Genomic DNA, 25,584 nt, shown 5'->3' with positions numbered 1-25,584 from the left:
TACCAGTATCACTATCATTAGAAACAGTATCAGCATGGTCTCTAGGGCTGGCAAGCAATCCATGAAAAATAACATTCACTAGATTGTTAATGGTGTTAGAGCAGATTTCATCATTGTTAATCTTACAAAAATATTTTAGTGTACATTACTTGAGTGGCAAGTGTCTTCAAAATGAAAAAGAATTATTCATTTGCCCTCTACAGACATTAACAAGGGATAGAAATATTTTGATTAGCAGACACTGGATCTCTTACTAACTCTTATCCCTGAAAAGTAACTATTCTTACTTTTGGTAAGGCACTAAAAGGCACTAAAAATAGTGCCTTCTTCACATCATATCATTGTTTAGTTCCAGATAAAGTTGGACATCTGGAGGCCAACAACAATGGTTGGATGAGGTCCCTGGTAGTAAGCTGGTCACCCCCTGCTGGAGACTGGGAGCAGTACCGTATCCTGCTCTTCAATGATAGTTCCGTGCTGCTCAACACCACTGTAGGAAAGGAAGAAACGCAGTATGTTGTGGATGATGTGGGGCTCATACCTGGAAGGCAATATGAGGTGGAAGTCACTGTCGAGAGTGGAAATCTGAAGAATTCTGTGCGTTGCCAAGGCAGGACAGGTAAGCAAATAGGAAGTTGTTGATGACTGCTGAAACTTTAATTTGTTCCTTCTCCCAACTAACCAGAAATGTCATGCTCCAAGTGTTCCCTGAATCTCATCCATTATAAGACGCCTTATAGAGTTCCTAATGTTTAATTTCATCTAATTAGAACATCAAAAGTTACTTTCACCAATCATCGGTGGCTCATGCCCATAATACTAGCTATTCAGGAGGCTGAGATCTGAGGATCAGTTCAAAGCCAGCCTGGACAGGAAAGTCCATGAGACTCTTCTCTCCCATAAACTACTAAAAAAAGAAGAAGGAGGAGGAAGAAGAGGAAGAAGAGGAAGAAGAAGAAGAAGAAGAAGAAGAAGAAGAAGAAGAAGAAGAAGAAGAAGAAGAAGAAGAAGAAGAAGAAGAAGAAGAAGAAGAAGAAGAAGAAGAAGAAGAAGAAGAAGAAGAAGGAGAAGGAGAAAGAGAAGGAGAAGGAGAAGGGGAAGGTGAAGAGGAAGAGGAAGAGGGGGAAGGGGAGGGGGAAGGGAAGGAGGAGGAGGAGGAAGAAGAAGAAGAAGAAAGAAGAAGAAGGAGGAGGAGGAGGAGGAGGAGGAGGAGGAGGAGGAGGAGGAGGAGGAGGAGGAGGAGGAGGAGGAGGAGGAGGAGGAGGAGAAGGAGGAGAGAAGGAGAGAAGGAGAAGGAGAAGGAGAAGGAGAAGGAGAAGGAGAAGAAAGAAGAAGAAGAAGAAGAAAGAAGAAGAAGAAGAAGAAGAAGAAGAAGAAGAAGAAGAAGAAGAAGAAGAAGAAGAAGAAGAAGAAGAAGAAGAAGAAGAAGAAGAAGAAGAAGAAGAAGAAGAAGAAGAAGAAGAAGAAGAAGAAGAAAGAAAGAAGAAGAAGAAGAAGAAGGTTGAGCTGTAGCTCCAATGGTAGAACACTAGGCTTCAGCAAAGAGAAGCTCAGGGACAGGGTTCAGGCCTTGAGTTCAAGCCCCAGAATGGCACACACACACACACACACACACAAAACAAATTCTTTCCACTAGTAACTCTATTATTTTCTTTAAAAAGATTTTGATGCCAAAATAAGAGGAAGAGTATAATCTAAGAATAAAGACTAACTTGTCCTCTGAAAGGAAAGTGCTGGTAGATCAACTGCCTTAATCTTGTATTGACTAGGATGAAGATTTCAGATAGCAAGAGTCAATTTGTAATAGAGAGAAATATGTTTGCATATTAAGGAAGAGAGATTAAAGACAGTGATACATGGGTCTTGATATCTTGCTGTCTCCAGTATAGGTTACAATTCCTTGGGCAAGTCTGCAAGTTTGTTTCCTCAATAATATTTTTATAATCATTCCTGTAATGTGGAGTATTTCACATATAGAGTGAAATTCAAATGTCTTCTCTATTAATCCTGGATGATAATAAGGAAATAATTGTGTTGATTCAATACTCTTTATTAGAAGAATGTCAAATGAAATGATCATTATCTCCATAACTTTGCAATGGTGTCTTCCAGTGATCTCTTCGCCTTCCACATATTAATGTTCATTGGATCATGGTCAAAGACTTAGGTCAATTTGAACCAAGGTGTGTTCAATGTTCACAGGAGAGGTGTCACTGTCCTCCTAGATATTATATCACTTAATTCAAACACATTGAAAATGTAAGGTCAAGGGATTTGTAGAGTCTCTTCATGGTAGCATAATTCTGAGGAGAAATTTTCATAAACTGAGCTTCCAATGATGAATAAAGTTACTCAAAGTAGGCTTTAGTGTACATCCTCAAATCAGTACATAAAATCTATATATTAAAGAATAAAAAACAGTAGAATAACAGAAATTTCTTTTGATGAAAAAAATCACAATGTAATTTAACATAGTTGATTTTTTTTTAGAATTTGTCTTCCCTCTTGTTTTGTGGGATCAACACTTACTCTGAGAAGTATGTCCTAGAAATTGTAATAAAATCTTGCAAAGAAATGGAAGCACTTCCTCCGAAAAAGGAAATAATTTTGAATGCTTGCACAAAGGATTCCTTAATCATATACTATTATTTCCCTCTCCTCACCCAGCAGTAGCTCCTGCCTAGAAATGAAAGAGGAAGCATGTAGTCTTTCTTAGCTATAGGGTAACAAGTACTTTCCACTCCACTTTGATACTAAACATAGACTTTTCTTTATGGGTTTGTGCATGAGAGGATGTGTTAAAATACATTTGTATCACAGAATATGTAGGGAAAGATAAGCTCAAAGTAATATGTGATCAAACTAAATGACTTTTCCAATGATGTTTCCCATTCTTTTGAATTCATAGTTCTGGTGATGTTCTATAAAGTTTTTTGTAATTCTTTTTCTAATATAAATATTCAGGAGCCAGGCATCAGTGGCTCACACCTGTAATCCTAGCTACTCAGGAGGCTGAGATCTGAGGATCACAGTTCAAAGCTAGCCTGAGGAAGGAAACTCCGTGAGACACCTGTGTCCAATTAAGCACCAGAAAACCAGAAGTGGCGCTGTGGCGCAAGTGGTAGGGCACTAGCCTTGAGCTGAAGAGCTGGGACAGTGCCAGGCCTACCAGCTCCCCCCCACAAAAAAATCAGGAGAAAAAAATGTTCTGAGGAACACTTCTGAGAATAGAAGAGAGCAGCTTTCTAAGAACTGTTCCATAAGTATTCCATGAGGACAGTATGTGGAGTCAATCAATGACCTTTTCTTTTCTTCAGTCCCCCTGGCTGTCCTCCAGCTTCGTGTCAAACATGCCAATGAATCCTCACTGGGCATAATGTGGCAGACACCTGTAGCAGAATGGGAGAGATACATCATTTCACTAGCTGACAGAGAACTCTTACTCATCCACAAATCACTCTCCAAAGACGCTAAAGAATTCACTTTCACGGACCTGGAGCCCGGCCGAAAATACACAGCCACTGTCACCAGTATTAGTGGAGACTTAAAAAATTCCTCTTCAATAAAAGGAAGAACAGGTAATTACCTTTGCAAATTTTAGATTTTACAGTGTTTTGCCTGCTGAATGATTGAACGTGCATCTTACAAATGTTTACAAAGTTCTTGTTATGCCAACTGGGTATGCTATCTATTAGCATTTGGTGAGGGTGGGTTCTTTCTGGGTTTTTTTGTTTGCTTGTTTGTTTTACAATAGTTCTTTTTATTGTGCTTGGGTTTTATTTTACTAAAATTGAAATAAAGTAGTGAATAATCCTCCCAACAAGTTTTATTGCAAAGAAAACAGAGAAATTGGCACTGAGAAGAGAGAATGGTTGAAAGGAAGATTATTTTTAATTGAAGAAATAAGAACATGTTTTTATGCTGATGGCAGTAATCTAGAAGAATAGAGAATATGATGATGGTGTCAAGAAAGGCAAAAATTACTGTGATTCTGTGAGTAGGCAAAAGGGATGAATAGAGGCCACAAGACAAGGAACAGAACTGATTTCACCTCCATGTTAGCTGGAAGGGGAGTAAATGGCTACAGGCACCAACAGGTGGATAGATACTATGTCAGGCTGTTGTCTCAGAATTGCTCTCATTTGCTCAGCAAAACAGGAAGTAGTGCCTTCATCAAGAGTTCCCATTTCATGTATGCATTATCCTGCCCATATAATTGTAAGTCCTCTGTACAGTATGTTCACAAATAAAATAAAATTAAATTTAAAAAAAAGAGTTCCCATTTCAATTCATATGGTATTTTTATCCTGTTTTATTTCTGCCTTTGAAACTCCACAAATGATATTATAATTGCGTTAAATAGTGCAGAGGTCTTTACATGTGTCTCCCAACTTAACATATTTCCTTCATCTTTTCTTTCTGTATCTCAGAAGTTTCATTTGGGATATATTGTCCTTCATTATACAGGAAATTATTCAGATTTCTTTGTGAGAGTTTCTAGGAGGGCAGTCTCTCCACTTTTGTTTTGGATATGTCTTTCTGTAGCTCTAAACCTGCAGTCTTACATTTTGTTTGGTTTTCGTTTGCTAGTTTTGGGTAATGGTTGGATAGGTAGTTATACCACTTGAAAGATATTTTCTTCTGTTTCAGTTTTATGTTTGAAGTTGTTTTCTCTTAAGACATTGAAAAATACCATTCTAGGGTTTTGTTAGGGAACAATCAATTTCTTCATTTAATGCAAAGGCATATATGTAAAAGAAAATAATTGACTATATTTACTGGTCTTAGCCTGGACTGTTGATGCCATTTCATCAGTGCGTGTGTCCATCTGCCCGTTGCCAGTATTCTATTGTCTTGTTAATCATAGCTTACTAGTGAAACCTAGTGCTTTCAATCCTGCAACTTTGTCCTTTATTTTCCCACAGTTGTTTTAGTTATTGTAGTTATTTTGCTTTCTCAATAAAATTTAAAATTGGAATGCCATCTGCTGATCCATTGATAGTAAGCATTTTAAATGAATGTTTCTATCTTAATCTAAAAGTAAATGAACTTTTAAGAAGGATGCTAGAGTTTTGTCTGATTACTATAATGCAAGGAAGAGGCACAAAGTGAAATATACTACAACCAATTGCCAATTTTCATGTCGGTGTATAAGATTGGTTAATAGACAAGTTGGAAGTGGCAAGAGTCTGCTAGCACAAAGGTGTCAGGGGCTTACATGGTTACACACATGTGACAGTGGGTCCCAATTTGCTAACTTGTCAGCACTGTGATAGAAGCTAAAAGTACTTGCATTGTACTCACTAGGAAAGGGAAGAAGAAAATTAACTTTATAGAGCTTTGGATGAGTATCAAATCATAGAACTTCTAGAAGTCACTTAGCACATAACTGGCAGTGGTTATAATTATAATCATTATTTTTCTATATGCTATCATTTATTATATTATTGTAGGATTACCATGTTTCATAAGAATCGCCTTTTTGAGAATGTGTCCAGCTGGGAGTCATTGATCTGCTAGACCATAAGTAGATCACATAGGTTTGGCTTAAGTAGCTCACAGAGCTTTGAATTCTTGTGGAGTGGAAACATATAAGGTCATATTAAAAACAACAGCCTTTAGTATTTAAATAAAAAGATTTAATATTTAAAGTATTAAGTATTTAAATTAAATACTAAGTATACGCAGTATAATATAGTATAAAATATTTCTAAAATAATATGATATAATATAAATATAAAATAATATGCATGTATCGTGTCATTTTGGGGTCCTAAATCACTTTATTAAAATCTTCCATACAAGCAACTCTTCCTAGTAATAGAGCCACATCAGGACAATGGCTGCCCATGTGCCACAGGAAACAGAGTGAGGAGCCTATGGCAAAAACCAATATTTATTCTTAATACTTTCAAGCCAGCCTCCATTTCTGACTCCTTTTTCTCATACCCACTTATGGTAACCAAGTATAATTTGCTCTGTCTTCTGTCTCCTGTGTTTCAGTGCCAGCTCAAGTGACTGGCTTACACGTGGCCAATCAAGGAATGACCAATAGTCTGTTCACTAACTGGACCAAGGCACAAGGAGACATAGAATTTTACCAAGTCTTACTGATCCATGAAAATGTGGTCATCAAAAATGAAAGTGTGTCCCGCGAGACCAACAGATACAGCTTTCACTCACTCAAACCAGGCAGCCTCTACTCTGTGGTGGTGACGACAGTGAGTGGAGGGATCGCTTCCCGGCAAGTGGTGGTGGAGGGAAGAACAGGTAAGAGGTAGAGATGTGTGTGTCTGTAACCTACAGACATCCGAGTTCATGGACACTCCTGGCCCATCAACTGATCCTAAAAAGCAAGCCCATTTCTTTCCTTCCTAAAAGTCAGTTATCAATACCATCCAGACAGGAAAGCTGGCTGATGCACAAAGATGGGAGAGAATACTGAATTACACAAAAGTATCCAACAAACATTTCAGAGCTTCTAGATTATTTTTTTCTTTTTCTTTTTTTTTCTTTTTTTGGTTGTGGGACTTGAATTGAGCGCCTCAGCCTGAGTTCTTTTCCTCAACGCTAGCACGCTACCATTTTGAGCTACAGCTCCACTTCCAGTTTTCTGGTGGTTAATTGGAGATAAGAGTCTCAGGATAGCTGTGAACTGTGATCCTCAGATCTCAGCCTCCTCAGTAACTAGGATTACAGGCATAAGCTACCAGTGCCCTGGCTTAGATGAAGTTTCACAATGGTGTGATAATCATTTGATACCTAAACTTATCCTCTCATTCAGTTGATTTCTTTGAAATGTTTATGTCCCACTTAACACAAACAAGTAATGAGATATCTCCCACTCCTTTTCACATCCTTGGCTTCAAAACAGAGGAAGATTCTCATTAATTCGCAAAAGTTGAGTTGATATAGCTTTCAAGTAGTCTACACACACACACACACACACACACACACACAAACACACACACACACACACACACCAGGTGGCAGGGAAGGAGAGAGACTTGCTATGTTGCCCAAAGTGACCTGAGGTTTAAGTTGGCCATCCTTCCTTAGTTCTTAGTTGGGACTATAAGCAAGTGCCACTGCTCTTGGATAAAAGTCTCATATGTTTATATAAGCAACATTAAGCAAGTGCTCAATACTATCTGCCATATAAATAATGATCCTGACTTGAATATTACTTGTCAAACAGGGCCAGAGAGCTAAATGTTCAAATTAGTGTCACTGCAACTACATATATAGATAGATAGATAGATAGATAGATAGATAGATAGATAGATAGATAGATAGATAGATAGATAGATAGATGGATATAGATATATAGAGATATATATATACACACATATATGTATATATGTGTATATATCAGAGAGATGTGACATCAAAGAAGGAAATATGATTTTCTACCTAATGTAATGAAAATACATAAACATAATAACACACTATGTTATTTCATATAATATTTGACATTTGCATTCCAGTTCCTTAGCAAAAAAATTAAATAAACTCAACAGAAGCTTCGATAACTATTGGTGAATTCACAATCAGGTCTCTGACCTTGCCTACTTGATTTTACATAATTGTTAAGTTGGGTTTGGGGGATTCTTCTTTATCCCCAACACCCTAAGACTAAGTATTAGTTGTGGACATTCTCTTTCTAAAAGCATGAAACTTCCCCACTTAACAAACCCAAAAAACGTTACTTTTATAAAGTAGTAGAGGAGCAACTAAATTATTGAAAAGGATTTTTGTGATCTTGACCGAAATTTACTGTTGTGGACCCATTGTCCCATTCTGTGGCTGAAGACACTGCCATCTGTCTTTACTGGCATCTTCTTTCTCCTCTCTCTTTTTTTGTATTGGTTTATATCAGTCATGCATACAGGGATTTCACTGTTACATCGTCACATATGTTTACACCCTATTCCAATCAATTTCATCCCCTCTATCCCATCCCTGTATCCTTCCATCTAAGAAATAGTATCCTCAACAGGTTTCCTTGTTACATTTTTGTAGTTGCCAATAATCTATTTCAAGTTTTCAATCTTCTTTATCTTTGCCCCAGATATACCCTGCTTAGCACACCTGCTACTCATTGCTCCATTGTTCTGTGAGTCCTGTTGTAAAATTTTTATGTGAAGTAGACTTTGGGTCTTAATTTACAAAATCAGGTCACTGTTAGATTAGGAGTGTGAGAGCCATTTAGCCAAATCTTGTCCATTATATATGATGTACTCATAAGTGACAATTGCATGGAAATAATCAGCTGATGTAACTATGATTAAAAACAGTAGTGCAGTCCATATATAATGTACAATTTTATTCTGATATTCACTAATGGCAGAGCTGATTACTAGATACTTTAGTACAATTTTATTCAATACCACAATTCCTGATTTCCATCTATATACTCTCCTGAGTATATTCATTTCTTTCCCAATGTTGTATATCTGGTACTTAGTAGGTTATCAGTAAATGTTTGTGGCAGTGATTTACAACTGATATAAGCAAACAGTTACAGTTGACATTAGAAAGACCAGACCAATATCACCATTAACAGTGAATGACTCCAGACTTAGTACTGAGTCCAGGCTAGACTTTTAGGCTTGTTTCCTACCACTAGAGGGCAGAAAATGCTTTGCAAAGGGAAAACAGGTACCTGGAGTTTGTGTTAGCTGTTAAACTCCCCAGGAATGATTTCATCACAGAAGACAGAAGATGTTACCAGACTCTAACATCTTTAGAAAAGCTATTCAGTTCTTTACCTTTTCTCACCAACACCTTTGCTTTATTGGTGATGTTGCTTCAAGTTGATGCATTTGGACTGTTAAAATGTGTGTTCACTTTTCTCGAGGGAAATTCCTGACACATTCACATAAAAATACCTTCACTTAAAATAGCAGCCCCATAAAGATGTAATCGCCACATGCTTGTATTTCAGAGACATCCAAAGGCCTCTTTGCATTTCAGCATTGCTTAGCTTTCTGATGGAAGCACCTGGATTCCAGTGGCTGAAGTAAAATCCTCACTCTTCCTTGATCTCCTCTGTAATCGCATGAATTCTCCTTAATCTTCAGCTTTTGATTCCCCTACCCTTACCCCCCACAATAAGTGACTTGAACTTTTGATTGTGTGTGTCTATTTTTAATCGCTCCTTTTTTCGAAACCACAGTTCCTTCTAGTGTAAGTGGAGTGACGGTGAACAATTCTGGTCGTAATGACTACCTCAGAGTTTCCTGGCTGCCGGCACCTGGAGATGTGGATAATTATGTGGTGACACTCTCCCATGAGGGCACAGTGGTTCAGTCTCTCATCGTTGCCAAGTCTGTCAGTGAATGTTCCTTCAGCTCTCTCACCCCAGGCCGCCTCTACAATGTGACCATTGCTACCAGGAGTGGCAAATATGAAAATCATTCCTTCAGCCAAGAGAGGACAGGTAAGGATGTGCGAAGACTCTGGACTTCCTAAGAACCAACCAGTGAGGCTCAGGACACTTCAGGGAGACAGGAAGAAAGGAAGCTGAGATCACAAATTGTTATAGAGTCTTTTTGGCTCAAGAACCACCTGCTGATAACCTATATGGGAAGTTTTTTGTCACTAGAATTCATATGATATTCAAGTAGTGTAACAAGTATTTCTGTTTAGGGAGTATTTTTGGTTCTTGGAACCTGGCTTTGCATGTATTAAGTAGCCCATCTTTTGAAACTTCTTGCTTGAAAAAGTCACGAAAAAATCCCATTTTAGCTGGGTGCTGGTGGCTCACACCTGTAGTCCTAGTTACTCAGGAGGCCTATCTGAGGATTCTGGTTCAAAGTCAGCCTGGGCAGGAAAGTCCATGAGACTCTTATCTCCAATTAACCATCAGAAAACCAGAAGTGGCGCTGTGGCTCAAGTGGTAGACGCTTGTCTTGAGCTGAAAAGCTGAAGGACAGCGCCCAGGCCCAGAGTTCAAGCCCCACAACCAACCCCCCCCCCAAAAAAATCCCATTTTACAGATTTGGAAACCAGGTTCAGGAAGGTTAAGAAATTTACCCAATTGTTAACCTTATTAAATATCCTGGAATTAAACTTAGTTCTAATCCATTGCAAAGCCTACAAAGCTCCCTCCCCCCCCCTCTCTCTCTCTCTCTGTATTTCTCTTTCTCTCTCTGTTCTAAAATCCTTCCTGAAAAATAATGTTGGTCAAGAGATTTTCACAGATGACAATGCGGACCTTTATAGTTCTGAGACTAGGAAGCAAAAGTCTTAGCAAATGAATGTCAGGCCTTTGATGTGCTAGAAAGAACTAAATATAGACAGCCACCATTTATGCTTTCTGGGGTGTACAGCTGAGATTTCTGCTTAAGGTTGATATCAATATTTTGTCAAGTCTTTCCTACTGAGTTCTGGATTGATTTTCGCATGTGAAAATGTCTCTTTTTCCATGAAGATCTGAGATAACAGGCCCCATCTTACTGTCTAACACAATGTCTGAGGCCCAGTAGATACTCAGCAAGTGTGTGCTATATGAATAATCAGAAATCACTTGGATGAAGGTTTTTCCCCTGGTGGCCCATGAGTGGACTTCAGAACTGTAAAATTACCCATTGAGTTGTAAGGGATAGAGAAAAGCATGTACATTTCTTCAGAGAGAGAGAGAGAGAGAGAGTCCAAGGCTTTCAAATTTTGTAGTTTCTATAGTTCTCCCCAAAACTACTGTTTTACATCATTACAGAATGCTTGAATTGAATTAGCCCTCATAATAATCTGTTTCCATCTTCTCATATGGAGAAAAAGTCCCAAAAAGTATGGCTTCTCCGAGGTCACATAGTTGACTATTTTCAGAGCCATACTTGAGAGCATTGTCAGGGATACAGAGAAATTATCCTTGCTGTCAAATCATCTACATTCTAATTATACTGATAATCACAGTCAGGACTTCAATGTGAAAAGCTGATTTCTACTTACAAAGCAGACTTATGTGAAAGTCTCACATAGGTCAATTTATACTGAATCTAAAAATCAGTACAAATTAAGGATATGTCACATACTTTCTAACCCCTTGCTTCCCATCAACATTTATTCATTAACATTACCAGTTTCTATGACTTTAACAATGTAAGACCTTTCATTAAGACTGCTCCTCAAGGTAAGAAAAGCAATTCTCTTTCAAAGTACCCTCTTGATTCTTTTAGCAGTACAAACTTGGATTTGGTGCAAGCCATCAGAAGCAAATGATTTTTACGATTCGTAACTCGTGCCTAAATTGTTGTCTTACTGATTTTGGCTGATTATCCTAATTCTTTTTTCTAATGCTCTTCTTCAAACTTTTGGGTGACAATAGCAGTATGTCTAATTCTGTGTCACCTCGTCTCACTATGCAGCAAGGCAGGTTTTGCAAAGCACTTCCAGTTCCACCTGGAGAGACTTTTTATTGACTTACCATGGTATTCAGTCTAGTTGTCCTTACTGTCATCTCTACTTTGCCTTCAGTAAACTGCTTGGATTGTTGACCTTTTGTAGTCCACATGTACAATGTCTTAACTCTGCAGTCACTAAATTCTAACCAAACTTTAATTCATTTTAGGTATCGAAAGGGGGAAGAAAAACAAACTTCTCTTGCTATGATGAGCTATGTTCTAATATAAATAGAATTAATACAAAAGTAACAAAAATGTTAATGCAATGTATAAACATTGTGGAAAATGTAGCTTAGATGCCAAAACTGAAATTGCTATTTTACTGTGGCTTGGAAGGGGAAACTGGGCATATAGGCTGTTTGTTTATGGGGAAGAGCCTCAGGTGGACAAAACTGCAGACATTATTCAAAAAATGTCCTTGGTTCAGAAAATAATGCAGCAAACTACCACTTACATTGTGTAGGACATCTAGTTGGTAGTCATAGATATTTTTCAAGATGTACATGAGAAACTGCTGCTTAATGTAAACGCTAGGATTTATACAATAATGTCTATCACCTCTCAAACCCATCCCAGGGTCTTGACTCACGTTTGTCTCTCTCTTGCTTTCATCTTACATCATTTTGTTGCATCCATGTCTAGTCCGAAAACTATGAATTTTTTAAAAAGGAACTTTTAGTTGTTCAAACATTGTGCAAAAACGAGGTGTTTTAAATATAACATGTCATCTTTGGGAGAGAACTTGGATTTTTCTGTCATTATACTATTGAGATTATTTTGTGTGTGATGTGAAGGGCAAGAAATCCACATTTTTTATGTCTTGAGTCAACAAGAAGAAAACTGTTGCCTATTATGTAACATTTCCCTGAATATAGTTAGCAATTAATCACTTGGTTTTACAAGGCTTTTAAATTTTGCTGGTCAAGTGAATGCAAAATGTTATTTCACTATGGTCTTCATTATTATTTCCTTGCGATTAATGATGTGAATCATTTCTTTATATCTTAATAAAACAGATGTGGTTTTTTCTTCTTCCATCTTCCTTTTAGGTTATTTATACTTTGCTTGGTAACTTTTTAATCACATCTAGAGTTTCTAAGATGGGTTGCAATTATTAATATCTTCACCCTCTTCATAGTAAGCATACTAATTATTATTTTTAACATTCTCTATCTTACACATGATGTTTTGTGGAGGCAAACAGCAGGATTAGAATGCACTCTTCAGATTCAGTTAAGAGACTTATTTAACCATTCAATTAATTGAACAATCTTCCCTCTTCAGAACCCTGTGATCTGGAGGTTGAAGGGTTGGGTTTTTTATGTGCAGTGAATATCTAGTTGTTTTTCTTTACCCTCCTAGTTTTCCATTTATGAGAGGTTGCTCTCTGTTCTCTTTTTCAGTGCCCAACAAGGTCCAAGGAGTCAGTGTTAGCAACTCTGCCAGCAGTGATTCTTTGAAGGTGTCCTGGGTGCATGCCGCAGGAGATTTTGATCATTATGAAGTCACCATTAAAAACAAACACAACTTCATTCAAACCAAGAACATTCCCAAGTCAGAAAACGAGTGTGTATTTGTTCAGCTCATCCCTGGACGGTTGTACAGTGTCACTGTTAGTACAAAAAGTGGGCAATATGAAGCCAGTGAACAAGGGAATGGAAGAACAAGTAAGTGGAAAGATTGTAAAAGCTGCTGATGGCTGGACTTAAAGGCATTGGCTAAATAATTTGTCTGCATCTTGAATTTTCTCTGTTTACTGATTTGTACACTGCATTCCTTTTAAGCTTTACTTGTATCTAACATCATTTGGATAAACTATGGTTTATAACAACAGAATATTTATTGGTAGATAAAAGTGAGCAGGGTAAGGGAGTAAGAAGGCCCAATGTTCAATTTGTCTTCCATCTCTTCTTGCATAGAGGCATTAAAATTCCAGATTTCTCATTGTATCTTATGATTGAGATCATAACTCTTTTTGTAATTATATCCTACCAAGATTTCTGTAAAGGAAAAAATCACAATTCTAATAGTTGCTTCCAATTTTTTTCTTGTTTCATTGTGCATGAAGTAACTCAAGTGGTTTATTTGGAGAAAAGAGATGTTTTCCAGTTCCTTGAATGTGATTTCATAAATGATTACATAAGTAAATTTGATCAGGTTCTTCCCTGATGTGATTTCTCACTTTTCTCCCTAGTCCCAGAGCCTGTAAAGGATCTAACACTGCAGAACAGAAGCACTGAAGACCTGTACGTGACCTGGTCACCAGCTGATGGGGATGTGGACCAGTATGAGATCCAGCTCCTTTTCAATGACATGAAAGTATTTCCTCCTTTTCACCTGGTAAATACTGCAACAGAGTTTCGGTTTACCTCCCTAACACCAGGGCGCCAGTACAAGATTCTTGTCTTGACCATCAGTGGAGATGTACAACAGTCAGCCTTCATTGAAGGTTTAACAGGTAATTTGAAATATTGTTCTTGAACCCCAGTATGAATGGAGATGTATTTAACATAGTGGGTAGCCCAAATATTTTGACAAGATTTGAAGGAGTATGAGATTGCAAGAAGGAGAGAGTTATCTTGATAATGGTAATGATATTGTTCAAACAAGATCAACAAAAGTGAAATACTTTGTAGGGGAGAAATAACATTGACTTGTATCTTGTATTTTAATTTTAAAAACTTTTGTGGGTGTGTCCCTTCTTTGGGGATTTTTAAACAATATTGCTATAATAGTTCATATTTATTGGGGTTACCATGGGCTAGATTCACAGCAGATCTCTTTATATCTGTATTTTGTTCAATATAAATAAAATTTTATAATTTGCTTATTATTACATAGGTAGTAAATAAGAAAACCAAAATTGGGATGGAAGCATTCTAACTAGCCCCTTGCTGACATTTTTTATTTCTACTCATTAGCCATAGTCTCTCTTGTTGTCTCTCTCTCTGTTTCTCTCTGTCTGTCTCTGTCTGTCTCTGTCTCTCTGTTGCTGTCTCTCTGCTCTGTCTCTGTCTCTCTTTGTCTCTCTCTCTCTCTCTCTTTCTCAACTTCCTTCATCATCTGCAGTTTAAAAGTAAAGTAAAGCTTGATGCCAGTGGCTCACATCTGTAATCCTAGCTACTCAGGAGGCTGAGATCTGAGGATCTCAGCACAGGCTGGCTTTGTGGCACTGTAGCTCAAGTGGTAGAGTGCTAGACTTGAGCACAAAGAGGCTCAGGGACAACACCTGGGCCCTGAGTTCAAGTTCCACATCTGAAAGAAAAAAAATAAAGGAAAAATGGAAAAGTGACCCTTTTCATGCATACTCTTTCAATAGATGGTGAAACATAAAAAGCATGACATTTTCCTTTGTGCTAGTAGTGGGGTTGAACTCAGAGCTACTAGATCTTGCTTTGCTTTTTAACTCAAGGTCACACCCTACCATTTCAGCCTTGCCCTCTCTTGTTAATGGGAGGTAACAGTCTCTTGGATTTACCTACCAGGGTGGCTTCAAACCACTATCCTCAGATCTCAGCCTCCTGAGTAACTAGGGTTATAGGCATGAGCCACTACTACCCAGCTACAGGCCAATTTTTGACAATTTTTTGACAGTACTATGGATGAAATGACCCCCTCAATTCTGCGTGACAACTTTGTTTTTCCAGTTTTTTCCCCTACAGTTTTTTTTTTCTCTAAGTTGATTGCTTTTCACTTTCTTTTCTTTTCTTCAGTTCCTAGTGCTGTCAAAAATATTCATATTTCTCCCAATGGAGCAACAGATAGCTTGACAGTGACCTGGACCCCTGGCAGTGGAGATATAGACTCATATGTGGTGTCAGCATTCAGGCAGAATCAGAAGGTTGAGTCCCAGACGGTCCCTAAGCACATCTCTGAACACACGTTCCACAGACTGGAGGCCGGAGAACAATACCTGATCACGATTGCCTCACTCAGTGGGTCCCTGAAGAACCAGGTAGATGCACTTGGACGAACAGGTAAGCACCTGTGACCTAGGGAGGTCCACAGTATACACTGCCCTGTGGGTCCCCACAATGGGATGGTGAATGGGCTTAGCTGTTCACAAATCAAAGTATTTCCAAATTTAAAATTCCCCAAGTATGTACACTTTGCTGTGGGTTCAAGAACCTTTCTTCTTCTTTTTTTTTATTTTGCATTTTCTTTTTTTCATGGAGATTTTGTTAAACAAAAGTAAGGTAATTGTAAATGGCAAATCACTCACAGTATGTTATTTTAAAAACAAAAATAAATGACTACAATAGCCAGAAATGTAAAATGACACCAAATGACACTACCAATCAATGGTTATGATTTCCATCTTATAGATGAGGAAAGTAAAACTCAGAAAACTCAGGATACATTTACAAAGATAAATGAAATGAGATCTACAGCCATAATTCATAATTTGGCACCAAACTTCATGTTCTAACTACTGTGATATGATCATCTCATGCCATTCTCGTGACCATTCATGTAGTTGTGGGTTTAGGGCCTTCTATTTCATGCCCTACTATGTCTGTATTTCACTTGCATAGATGCACTATAAATGTGTTGACAAGCTTGCCCTCATGTCCAAGCACTGAGTTCAACAAAGTCAGAATTCAGTAGTGAGATAGAACATTGATGTCAAGAACTTCATATCTAATAAAGAAATAAAAAATAAGTAAACCATAACTGTGCAAAGTTGTAAATAAAAAATAAAGGTAATTTCAGGATGTTATAGGAAGAAAAAGAAGAATTGGGCTGACTTCCCAGAGACAGTAATATGTCAACAGAGACTAAGAAGTCTTCTAGGATATGTGTGTATATATATATATATATATACATATATATATATGTATATATATATATACATATATATATATATATATATATATGGGAGAGAGGGTATGTGTTAATTTGGTCCCAGCAGAAAAAGCAAAGTCCTAGAGAAGAGAGAAAGCTTAGCACAATTGAGAACCATGTGCTGCTTAATGTGCTAGAATAAAGGATGTGAGCCAGCTGGCCAAGCAAGTAAATAAAGCAAATCATGAAGAGCCTTGTATGCCTGGGTGAGGTATTGTAGAATTACAGAGAGCCACTTATATGCCCTTGACAAGGGAGTGCTGTGAGAATATGCTGGGTATGGTGTGGAGTATGAAGCAGTGGAAATAGTAAGACAAGGCTGTTGCAGTCAGGTAGATCAGAGATGCTTTTATCCTAAGGCAGTAATAGGAAAGAAGGGGAAATAGACTGATTCAAAGGATACAGGATTTTAGACACAGACATTTTACGACTTGTGCTTGATTATATATAGAAGACAATGACAACCTATTTGTGACTTGAGTCCAGAGAGAGGAACAAAGGACAATAAGAAAGCTGGCAGAGGAAGCTGAGCATGGTAGCTCATGCATGATGTCTCAGCATTCAGCACTCATTGGGAGTCTAAGGCCAGCCTGGGTTACATAGCCAAGGCTCTGTCTGGAAACAAAAGAAAAGGAAAAGAAGAAAGTTGAAGATGGGAATGGGGAGTTCTAGTTGGGGCCCTTGAGTGTTGAGTGTCTGTGAAACTCGTAGGGAGAGAGATAATTTGCAAAACCAGGACACTAAGTTTAAATTTAGGAGTCATCCTTATGCTGGCAACAACTTAAACCATGGGATTATAGGCAGTCTTCTATGGAGATCATATAGAATGAGAAAAGAAATCTAGAATGGAAAGTATTATTAGTTAATACTATTAATTTGCCTTTTACATCAGAGTTGTAGGGAAAATATTACATGGTACTGCTTAAGTTGAAGCTGGAAGCTTTGACTTAAATTGTGTTGGAAATAAAAGTCTACACATGATACATAATTCAGTCATCCAAGCTGTTCATTGCAATGTAAGTTTGTTTAGCATGCTTACACCTTTTAGCTACACAGACGTGCTATTGACTCAAGACTCAAGTGTTAAATCAGCTTCACCTGCACTGATATAAACTGAATCTTCTCCTTTCTTCTGTTTCTCTGTAGTCCCAGCCTCTGTTAAGGGAGTAATTACAGACAATGCATACAGCAGTCATTCCTTAATAGTAAGTTGGCAAAAGTCTGTTGGTATGGCAGAAAGATATGATATCCTGCTTCTAAATGAAAATGGGATCCTTCTGAGCAATATCTCAGAACCAGCCACTGCAAAACAGCACAAATTTGAAGATCTAACACCAGGCAAGAAATACAAGATACAGATTCTAACTGTCAGTGGGGGCCTCTTTAGCAAGGAAGCCCAAGCTGAAGGTCGAACAGGTAATTATCACAACGTAGTATTTTCTACTAGCTATCTCATTGTCGGCTACTGTGCAATAATGTAAGATAAGAGGGGTAAAGCAATAATGAGAATGATGATTGTTTCTTCACATAGAAGCAACATTCACCATGACATAATGTTTCTATATCTTCTGAACTTCCTGTGCAGCCTCTCCCCACAGCTTTAGCCCATCATACACAATTATATTCCCCCTTAAAACTGGCTCTATTCCTTTTCTATACAATTGTCAGTTTGCAATGCCAAAGTGTTGAAACAGCACAAATTTATTATTGTATATTTTTGAAGTTAGAACTCAAAATGGGACTAAAATAAAGGTGTCAGGTGTCAAGAGAGGGAGAATCTATTTCTTGCTCTTTTTTAGATTCTAGAGGCCTACCACATTCCTTGGCTCATGGCCCCTTCCAGCAATGGTATTACTTCAATCACTGTATCTGTTGATATATCTCCTTTTCTACTTTCTTATCTCACCTTTGTGGACTCTGTGCTAGTACTAAAAAAATAAAAATAAATAAACCTAAACAGCATTTTTTAAACACTGAAAAAGAAGCCATGAATTGAAGACAGTCCTAATAATTACAAAGAAAAATACTTAAAAATAAATTTACCACTGGTATCTTACAAGTTCCAAGGAATCAGCAACAACTCCACCAGCATTGTAGACACAGGTTGTTTCTAACAGTTGGCCAAATAGTTTGCAAAATCCTAGTGTGAACCTTTTATTTTTGATTACCAGGTTATTAATTTAACACAGGGTTAATTTGACTCCCTTGGGTATCTTTTATTTCTTTCTCTTGTCTAATGGCTCTGGCTATGATTTCCAGAGAGCAGTGAGAATAAATATCTTGGTCTTGTTCCAGATCTTAGTAGAAAGTTTTCATCTTTTCCCCATTTAGTAAAAGGTTGGCTAAAGCTTTCATATACACATACCCTTTATTATGTTGATGTATGCTCCTTCTTACCTAATTTATTCAGAATTTCTTTTTATCATGAAGAGTTATTCAATTGTATTAAATGCTTCTCTGTATCTATTGAATTAATAGTTTTTTAAATTAATAGTTTCCATACCCATAATTTGCAAACATTAGATTTCTTTGCTTTGGGGTCTCTAAGGCCCTGCTTTATTGACAAGAAGCAGGACTCGAGGTGGGTGTGATTAGGGAGAAGCCATCATGAGTGCAGAGTCTGCCCCTTGTTGAGGGAAGCACAATTAGGAGTTTATTTAAACCCACAGCCACGAAGAGTGAGCTGCTCTCAATCTCCTTGTGTGTCTTCATAATCCTCCCCTTAAACTTGGCAAATCCCCACTTCTTTCATTGTAAGTCTTCTGAGTGACCAGGGAATTGGAACACAGACCTGCACAGAACTTCAATCGCATGTTCCTTGTTCTCTAGCATGGTATAGAACGGACATGACCACTTGGCCAATGTGACCCCTAGCCAACCATGCCCTGGGGCTTCCCAAACATACTTTGCTTCCCTGTCCGGAGCCTAAATTGGGAATAGCAAGATATCAGGGACATGCAGGTACACTGGACAAGGCTATCTCCAACGTCCCTAGGGGCAACCATGACCAGCAACAGGCTGTAGGCACTACTTGGGAGGCTGCTGTTTGCAGCCATGGAAAACCAACATATTTCAAAACTATGTATTCTAGACTGAGCGTATCCACCCAGGTATTAGTTACTCCTGGACTGGGTCAGGGACATGCTGCAATTTGACCTCATTCTCCCGCATCTTGATTTTTCCAGTCCCAGCAGCCGTCACCAATCTGAGGATCACTGAAAACTCCACTCGACACCTGTCGTTCAGCTGGACCACCTCCGAGGGGGAGCTCAACTGGTATAACATCTTCCTGTACAACCCAGACCGCACACTTCAGGAGAGAGCACAAGTTGAGCCACCAGTTCAGAGCTTCACTTTCCAGAACTTGCTGCAGGGCCGAATGTACAAGATGGTGATTGTCACTCACAGCGGGGAGCTGTCTAACGAGGCTTTCATATTCAGCCGAACAGGTAAGACCCAGAGCCCTGCAGGAATGAACATCAAGGGAATGGTCACAATAACATTCTCTGGCCCTTCCTTGATCTGTTGTGCATTTCCTCTTATCCAAGCTATATAATCACTAGCTTTATAGAAATTTGTGACCATTAGGTTTTTTGACCCAAGTCAGATCTTTGATTTTCCACGAACATTCGTGTCCAATTTTTGCACTGGTTCCTGCTTTTTTCCTCTAACCATTTGCTAGGGTTTGGTGAAAACTGAATTTGGCTCTTCTATGGGTGACAAGCTGTGCAAGGGAGATTTAACCCATGGTGGCTTGATTCAAGCTATGCCCTTCAGCTTCCTATATAAGAAGTCCATGGAGTGAAAGCAAGTGCAAATTAAACAAACAGTAGCAAATTAAACAAATGGTAACGCTTCTGAATTTGAAACATAGAACTAGATAAAATGAAAGAGAGACATCTGTCACTGCAAATAAGCAACAAAATTGCTTTTTTCCCCCATAAATCGAGTTCCATTCCTCTGTTTTCTCTCACATGACATTAGTTTTTGAGTGTTTTTATGTGCCAGGCTCAGAGTTTGACTGGATATGATCAAGGAACTAGACAGACAATACCCCCTGACCTCAAAAAGCTCTGAATCAGGGGAGAGAAGAGGCCAAGGCAACAGATTCTAGAGGAAGGTGGTGTTGGGACACCCTAAATCCTATGAAATGAACAATATGTCATGATATCAACTTAGCAGGAAAAGACAATTTTATAAACAAAGAGTGAACATTTCTCTTTGCAGGTGAAGGGAGTTCTTTGAAGAAACTACCCCCAAGATTATATAACAGATGTTCCATTTGTCTTCTGGAAAGAATGAAAGAGCTGTGATAGGCTCAGAGGACAAGTGGAATTACAAAGCTATTACCATTCACAAGCCAACTTGCCCTGTACACATAGGGAGGTAAAGGATTACCTCCCTATTAATGTTTAATTATCCCCCTGCCCAGCACAGTAGTTCTATAATCCCAGCATTTAGAAAGATAGGAAGATCATAATTTTGAAGTCAGCCTAGTCTGCACAGTGAGTCTTGACCTTAAAAAGAGAAAGTTCCCCAACAAGGAGCAACAGTCTCTATTGTCTAAAGAATAATAAAATGTAGGAAGTGGTGCTGTAGCTAAAGCGGTAGAGCGCTTGCCTTGAGTTAAAGAGTGGAGGGACAACACCCAAGCCCAGAGTTCAAGCCCATGACTGACAAAAAAAAAATTTAAAAATAGAATAATAAAATGTAAATAAACATGATAGGCTGACTTACATAATGATAAAATTGTCAGAGATCATTGGTCAAACTAGGTGGAGCTGGAATCATTTATGAACATTCCTTGGGTCTTTTATAAACTAAAACTCCTTGCCTAGTATTCATGATTTGTGAATATTTCTTTTCACCTTTTTATTAAGAAGTACATGGCCAGCTTCTAGACTGACCACTTGCTTTGTTTTCATTTATTTTACCTCACTATCCTACATACCACATGATGTAAGGAACCTGAAATATACACAACTGGTTTCGCAATACTCTCCAATACACAACTCACCTGTATGCCTAAAACACCTTCGCTCTGTGTTGGATAGACCTGAGTTTTTCTTCTGTTTAAGTCCCAGCCACCGTGAGTCAACTGAAGGGATCCAACCGGAACCTAACAGACAGCCTTTGGTTCAACTGGAGTCCAGCCTCTGGGGACTTTGATTTTTATGAGTTGATTCTCTACAATCCCAATGGCACCAAAAAGGAAAATTGGAAAGACAAAGACCTGACAGAGTGGCGTTTCCATGGCCTTATCCCTGGCAGGAAGTACACGCTGTGTGTGGTAACTCACAGTGGAGATCTCAGCAACAAAGTCATGGGAGAGGGAAGAACAGGTAAGCCCAGGTCACCCATGATGAAGTATGGGTGGAAAATGGCTTCTAAAGATGTATTCAAACGATCACTTTCAGGATGCAAAATAAAATCAATAATGGTGAATAGCGAGTGTGTATCTAGTATATATCTATCCCCTGAACTTGCAAAGGCTAGAACATACTTTTGGTCAAAAAGACCTGGGTCCTTCATTTAGCACTGCTACTTACCTGTATGAATCCAGGCCACTGACCATCTCTAAGCCTCAGTTTTCAGTTCTGCAAAATAGAGACAAATTGCATCTTCACTGTACTGCTCTAACATGTGCTTCCTGAGTGTTTTTGTGTCTTAGGCAGGCATAGATAATATATGTATGCCCTACTGGGGGCGATGAACAATATGATCTAAAACTGGGAATCATTTCCTATGAACTCCACCCACTTCTATTGCCCCCAGATTTGATGGAATCAAGACCTTCATACACTTGGAACCCATTCAGGCCTATTCATGCTTGACAGCACCCTGGAAAGGAGGTTCTGGTGATGACTATTTTTAAAGGCATATCAAAACACTCATATAGTTCCTTAAACATAGCAGATACAAAAGCTCCTACTATTGCTGCCATATTATCTCTTCTTACAATATACAGTACGAGTAGGTCTGATGCCTCTCAGTGATCTTATTTGTGTATATGGTGGGTTCACAATTGTGTTATTTTTTTGTTTTCTTTTATACACAGCCCCAAGTCCTCCCAGTCTTTTGTCATTTGCTGATGTTGCAAATACATCCTTGGCCATCACCTGGAAGGGACCCCCTGACTGGACAGACTACAATGATTTTGAGCTGCAATGGCTACCAAGAGATGCTCTCACTGTTTTCAACCCCTACAGCAACAGAAAATCAGAAGGACGCATTGTGTACGGTCTTCGTCCGGGGAGATCCTATCAATTCAGTGTCAAGACTGTTAGTGGTGATTCCTGGAAAACGTACAGCAAACCAATTTTTGGATCTGTGAGGACAAGTATGACCTGTTTGGTTACTCCTCAGTTTCAGGTGGAGTGAGAAGAAGTATATGTTCAATATCTTATTCCAATGGGGCTTAATTTGAATCCACATTTTTATTGGGGATTGGTTGGATTTAAGTTTAGGCAGAAGTCTCCTTAAAGTTCTTCAGTCATTCAATATTCACAATGGACTATAAAGAACAATTTCTGCCCTTATGGAATTAAGATGGGAAGTATTATTGTTTAATAGATAATTAAATTTGGGGGATAATAAAGGAAGTAACTGGCACATCAAAAGTGGATGTTAGGGGCACATGGAACAACATAAGAAGTTCCTAGCAAAAAAACATATCCAAATTGAAACTTAGGGAGAAAGCAGACTTCTTCAAGGAGAGATTGGGGAAGAAGTGGAGAACAGAGAGAGAGAATGAGACATTGCAAAATTAGAAAGAAGAGAGAAGAATGTACTGACAAAGGAACAAAGAATGGGCTGGCCAATTGAGAGGATAAAGAAAATTATCATAAAATGTCTTATATTCTATGGTATCAACTTTGGACTTCATTCTGAACCAAGTAGGGCCAGTCCATATCAGCAGAGATAGCATAATCATGTTCATACTACAGAAAGTCACTCTTACTACATTGTAGATTAGAGATTGATAGGGACAAAACTGGAAGCAGAACCACCAGTTACTATCCACTATACATATATAGTTCCAAAATCAGATCATAATTCTTGGTTGAAGATTGGAAATTGAAGCAGGAAGTTGTTTCATTTCTTCAATCATTAATGCTCTGAATGGTAGAATCTGCACTCTACATCATATTCAAAGAACATTTTGAGATCAGATACCTGTATGTAATGATTATGAGTTTTAATTTATAACAGGCTTAGGCTGAATTTTGAGCTTATTTTAAGGCCATGTCAATTTAATCTGCAAAGCAGAATACCATAAACTGTTATCCAACTCAGGGCAGGATGCTAAACATTTCACCTATTGCATCCTAATATTGGAGTCACCAAGTAAAACAACATAGTCAAGCACTGGATAAAACAAAAAAAGAGACAGAGCAAAGTCAAATTTGGTCCCCAGTGGTTTTCCAAGTACTGGTACAGGACAATTGACAATGTACACCTCTCTTAGGCTGCAGCAGAAGTTGGTTTCTCTCCTCAGAAGGCAGGTACCATAGGATGAGCAAGCTTAAACAGAACAAGATCATATACTGAGCTTGCAATGGGGAAAGATAATAAATGGTGTCAAGTGAACAGTTCAATGCAGGCCATGTGGACTCTTGGTCTCTTGTATAGAAAATGTTCAAGTCCCAAGATTCATTCTTATAGCAGCCAAGTAGGGGGTTGAAAGACTCAGTTCACAAGGCCACCCCTTCTCAACAGCCTGCCAGGTGCTGAGTTCAAGAGTTCATACAGTGCCAGTAGACGTGGTCTTGCACATCACATCTGGACTATTATATTTCATGCTTGGATGCTAGCATTGAAGAGATGCATTGCCACATGAGGCAATTGTCCTCAAAGGAGGACAATTGTCATAAAGATGGACTCAATGTTTTGTTTCATAAAGAATGTCTAATGACATTTTTATTTTGAAAATTATATTAGGCTTGAGATTGGCTGTGGGTGCCAGAAAACCCTACATCACAAAGGCTTAAATGAAATATATATTTAGAATTTCCACATAATTTCATTCTAATATTCAATTTCTCATGAGTGTGCTCTAACCTGGATGAATCATTTGCAGTTATTATCTTTTCATCCCTATATGTAAGGTATTCTTTTTTCTATCTCTCTCTGTCCTCCTTAACCTTTTTTTCAGTGACCTATATGAAGTATGAAAAGATAAAAATGATACACATAAGTATAGGTTATTTGGGGTTTTGTTGGTATTGCTGCTGCGGTTGTTGTCTAACATTTTATCCTAGTTGGTGTTCTCTGAGCTTCTTGGATCTGTAGCTTGGTGTGGGAAATTCTGTCATTCTGTGTCAAATCAATTTTGTTTCTTTCTTCCATATCTGGTAATCTCATTATGTCTATGTCCTCTTTCTGTTTTTGCTCGTTGGTCCTAGAATATTCTTTTCCTGGTTTGAAGGGTTTGGGGTTTCTTTGCATTAATCTTTGTTCTCTTTGCTTTTCAGCTTCAGAGGGTTCTCTGGATAGATCCTCAAGCTCAGAGACTCTCTTCAGCCACGTCTAATCTCCTAGTCATCCTATCAAAGCACTTTTCATTTCTGTTACAGGGTTTTCAACTCATGCTTTTCTTTTGGGCTCTATTTTAGAATTCCTGTCTCTATGCTTCCATTTTCCATCTGTTCTTACATGCTGTCTGCTTTGTCCATTGGAGCCCTTTGCACAACAATCATTACTGTTTCAGATCCCTCATCTGTTCATTCCAGTGTCACTGCTATATTATCTGATTCTGGTTCTGGATGCTTCTTTAGTCCTACTTTAGTCTCTTCAAACTGTATTATTCTTTTACTATACCCTTTTGGGGGGGGCGGGGGTGAGCATTATGCTTACTAGGTAAAAACTCTACCACTTGAGCCATGTCCCAGCCCGATAATTCTTTCCTTGATAACCAAAGAACAGTCACTATAGGTTTGGGGCAATGAGGTGGTTAAAAAAAAGCAGGGGGGAGGGGATATTTTGTAGCAAGTAGGTGGTGCCTCTGGACCATAAACTTCACAAGTGTTTGTCCTGCTTTTTCATTGTACACTTTCCTCAGTTAGGTAGAATGACTGGAGGTATTTCCTTCCCCTGGGTCAGAGAGGCTTGACACATTATCAGCAGGTTCATCTTACTTTGGCTCTAGTTCATTTAGCCTGAGGGAAGATCTTGTTAAGAATGGAGTGATAAGTTTTCTTTCAGAGCGGTTCTTTTTCCCTTCTGCTGACAGAAATACAAAGAAATTCTTTTTCTCTGACATTTGGTGTAAGAACTTGGTCAAGCTCCTAAAGCTAAATTCATGAAATATGGGGGCAGGGGGAGGATTCCCCAG

General features: G+C 38.4%; 1 protein-coding gene and 1 pseudogene across 2 annotated transcripts in view; one reads left to right on the top strand and one right to left on the bottom strand.

The window, feature by feature from the left end:
* Ptprb (protein tyrosine phosphatase receptor type B) overlaps positions 1 to 25,584 on the top strand; it is a 110,339-nt gene that overhangs the window by 47,074 nt on the left and 37,681 nt on the right. For both annotated transcript variants that reach the window (XM_069988648.1, XM_069988659.1), the window contains 11 exons: positions 350 to 619; positions 3,318 to 3,578; positions 6,004 to 6,270; positions 9,179 to 9,442; positions 12,809 to 13,072; positions 13,600 to 13,863; positions 15,119 to 15,382; positions 17,397 to 17,666; positions 19,436 to 19,699; positions 21,329 to 21,592; positions 22,309 to 22,590. In XM_069988648.1, coding sequence (XP_069844749.1) covers positions 350 to 619; positions 3,318 to 3,578; positions 6,004 to 6,270; positions 9,179 to 9,442; positions 12,809 to 13,072; positions 13,600 to 13,863; positions 15,119 to 15,382; positions 17,397 to 17,666; positions 19,436 to 19,699; positions 21,329 to 21,592; positions 22,309 to 22,590 — 2,934 coding nt within the window. The remainder of the gene's footprint in view (positions 1 to 349; positions 620 to 3,317; positions 3,579 to 6,003; positions 6,271 to 9,178; positions 9,443 to 12,808; positions 13,073 to 13,599; positions 13,864 to 15,118; positions 15,383 to 17,396; positions 17,667 to 19,435; positions 19,700 to 21,328; positions 21,593 to 22,308; positions 22,591 to 25,584) is intronic.
* On the bottom strand, positions 19,225 to 19,326 carry LOC138806673 (small nucleolar RNA SNORA70; annotated as a pseudogene).

The sequence above is a fragment of the Dipodomys merriami genome, unplaced genomic scaffold, assembly GCF_024711535.1.
Source record: "Dipodomys merriami isolate MVZ:Mamm:240054 unplaced genomic scaffold, mDipMer1.0.p SCAF_10, whole genome shotgun sequence".
NCBI lineage: Eukaryota > Metazoa > Chordata > Mammalia > Rodentia > Heteromyidae > Dipodomys > Dipodomys merriami.
Note: the sequence above shows the minus strand (reverse complement) of the source record. Positions and strands in the feature narration are given on the sequence as shown.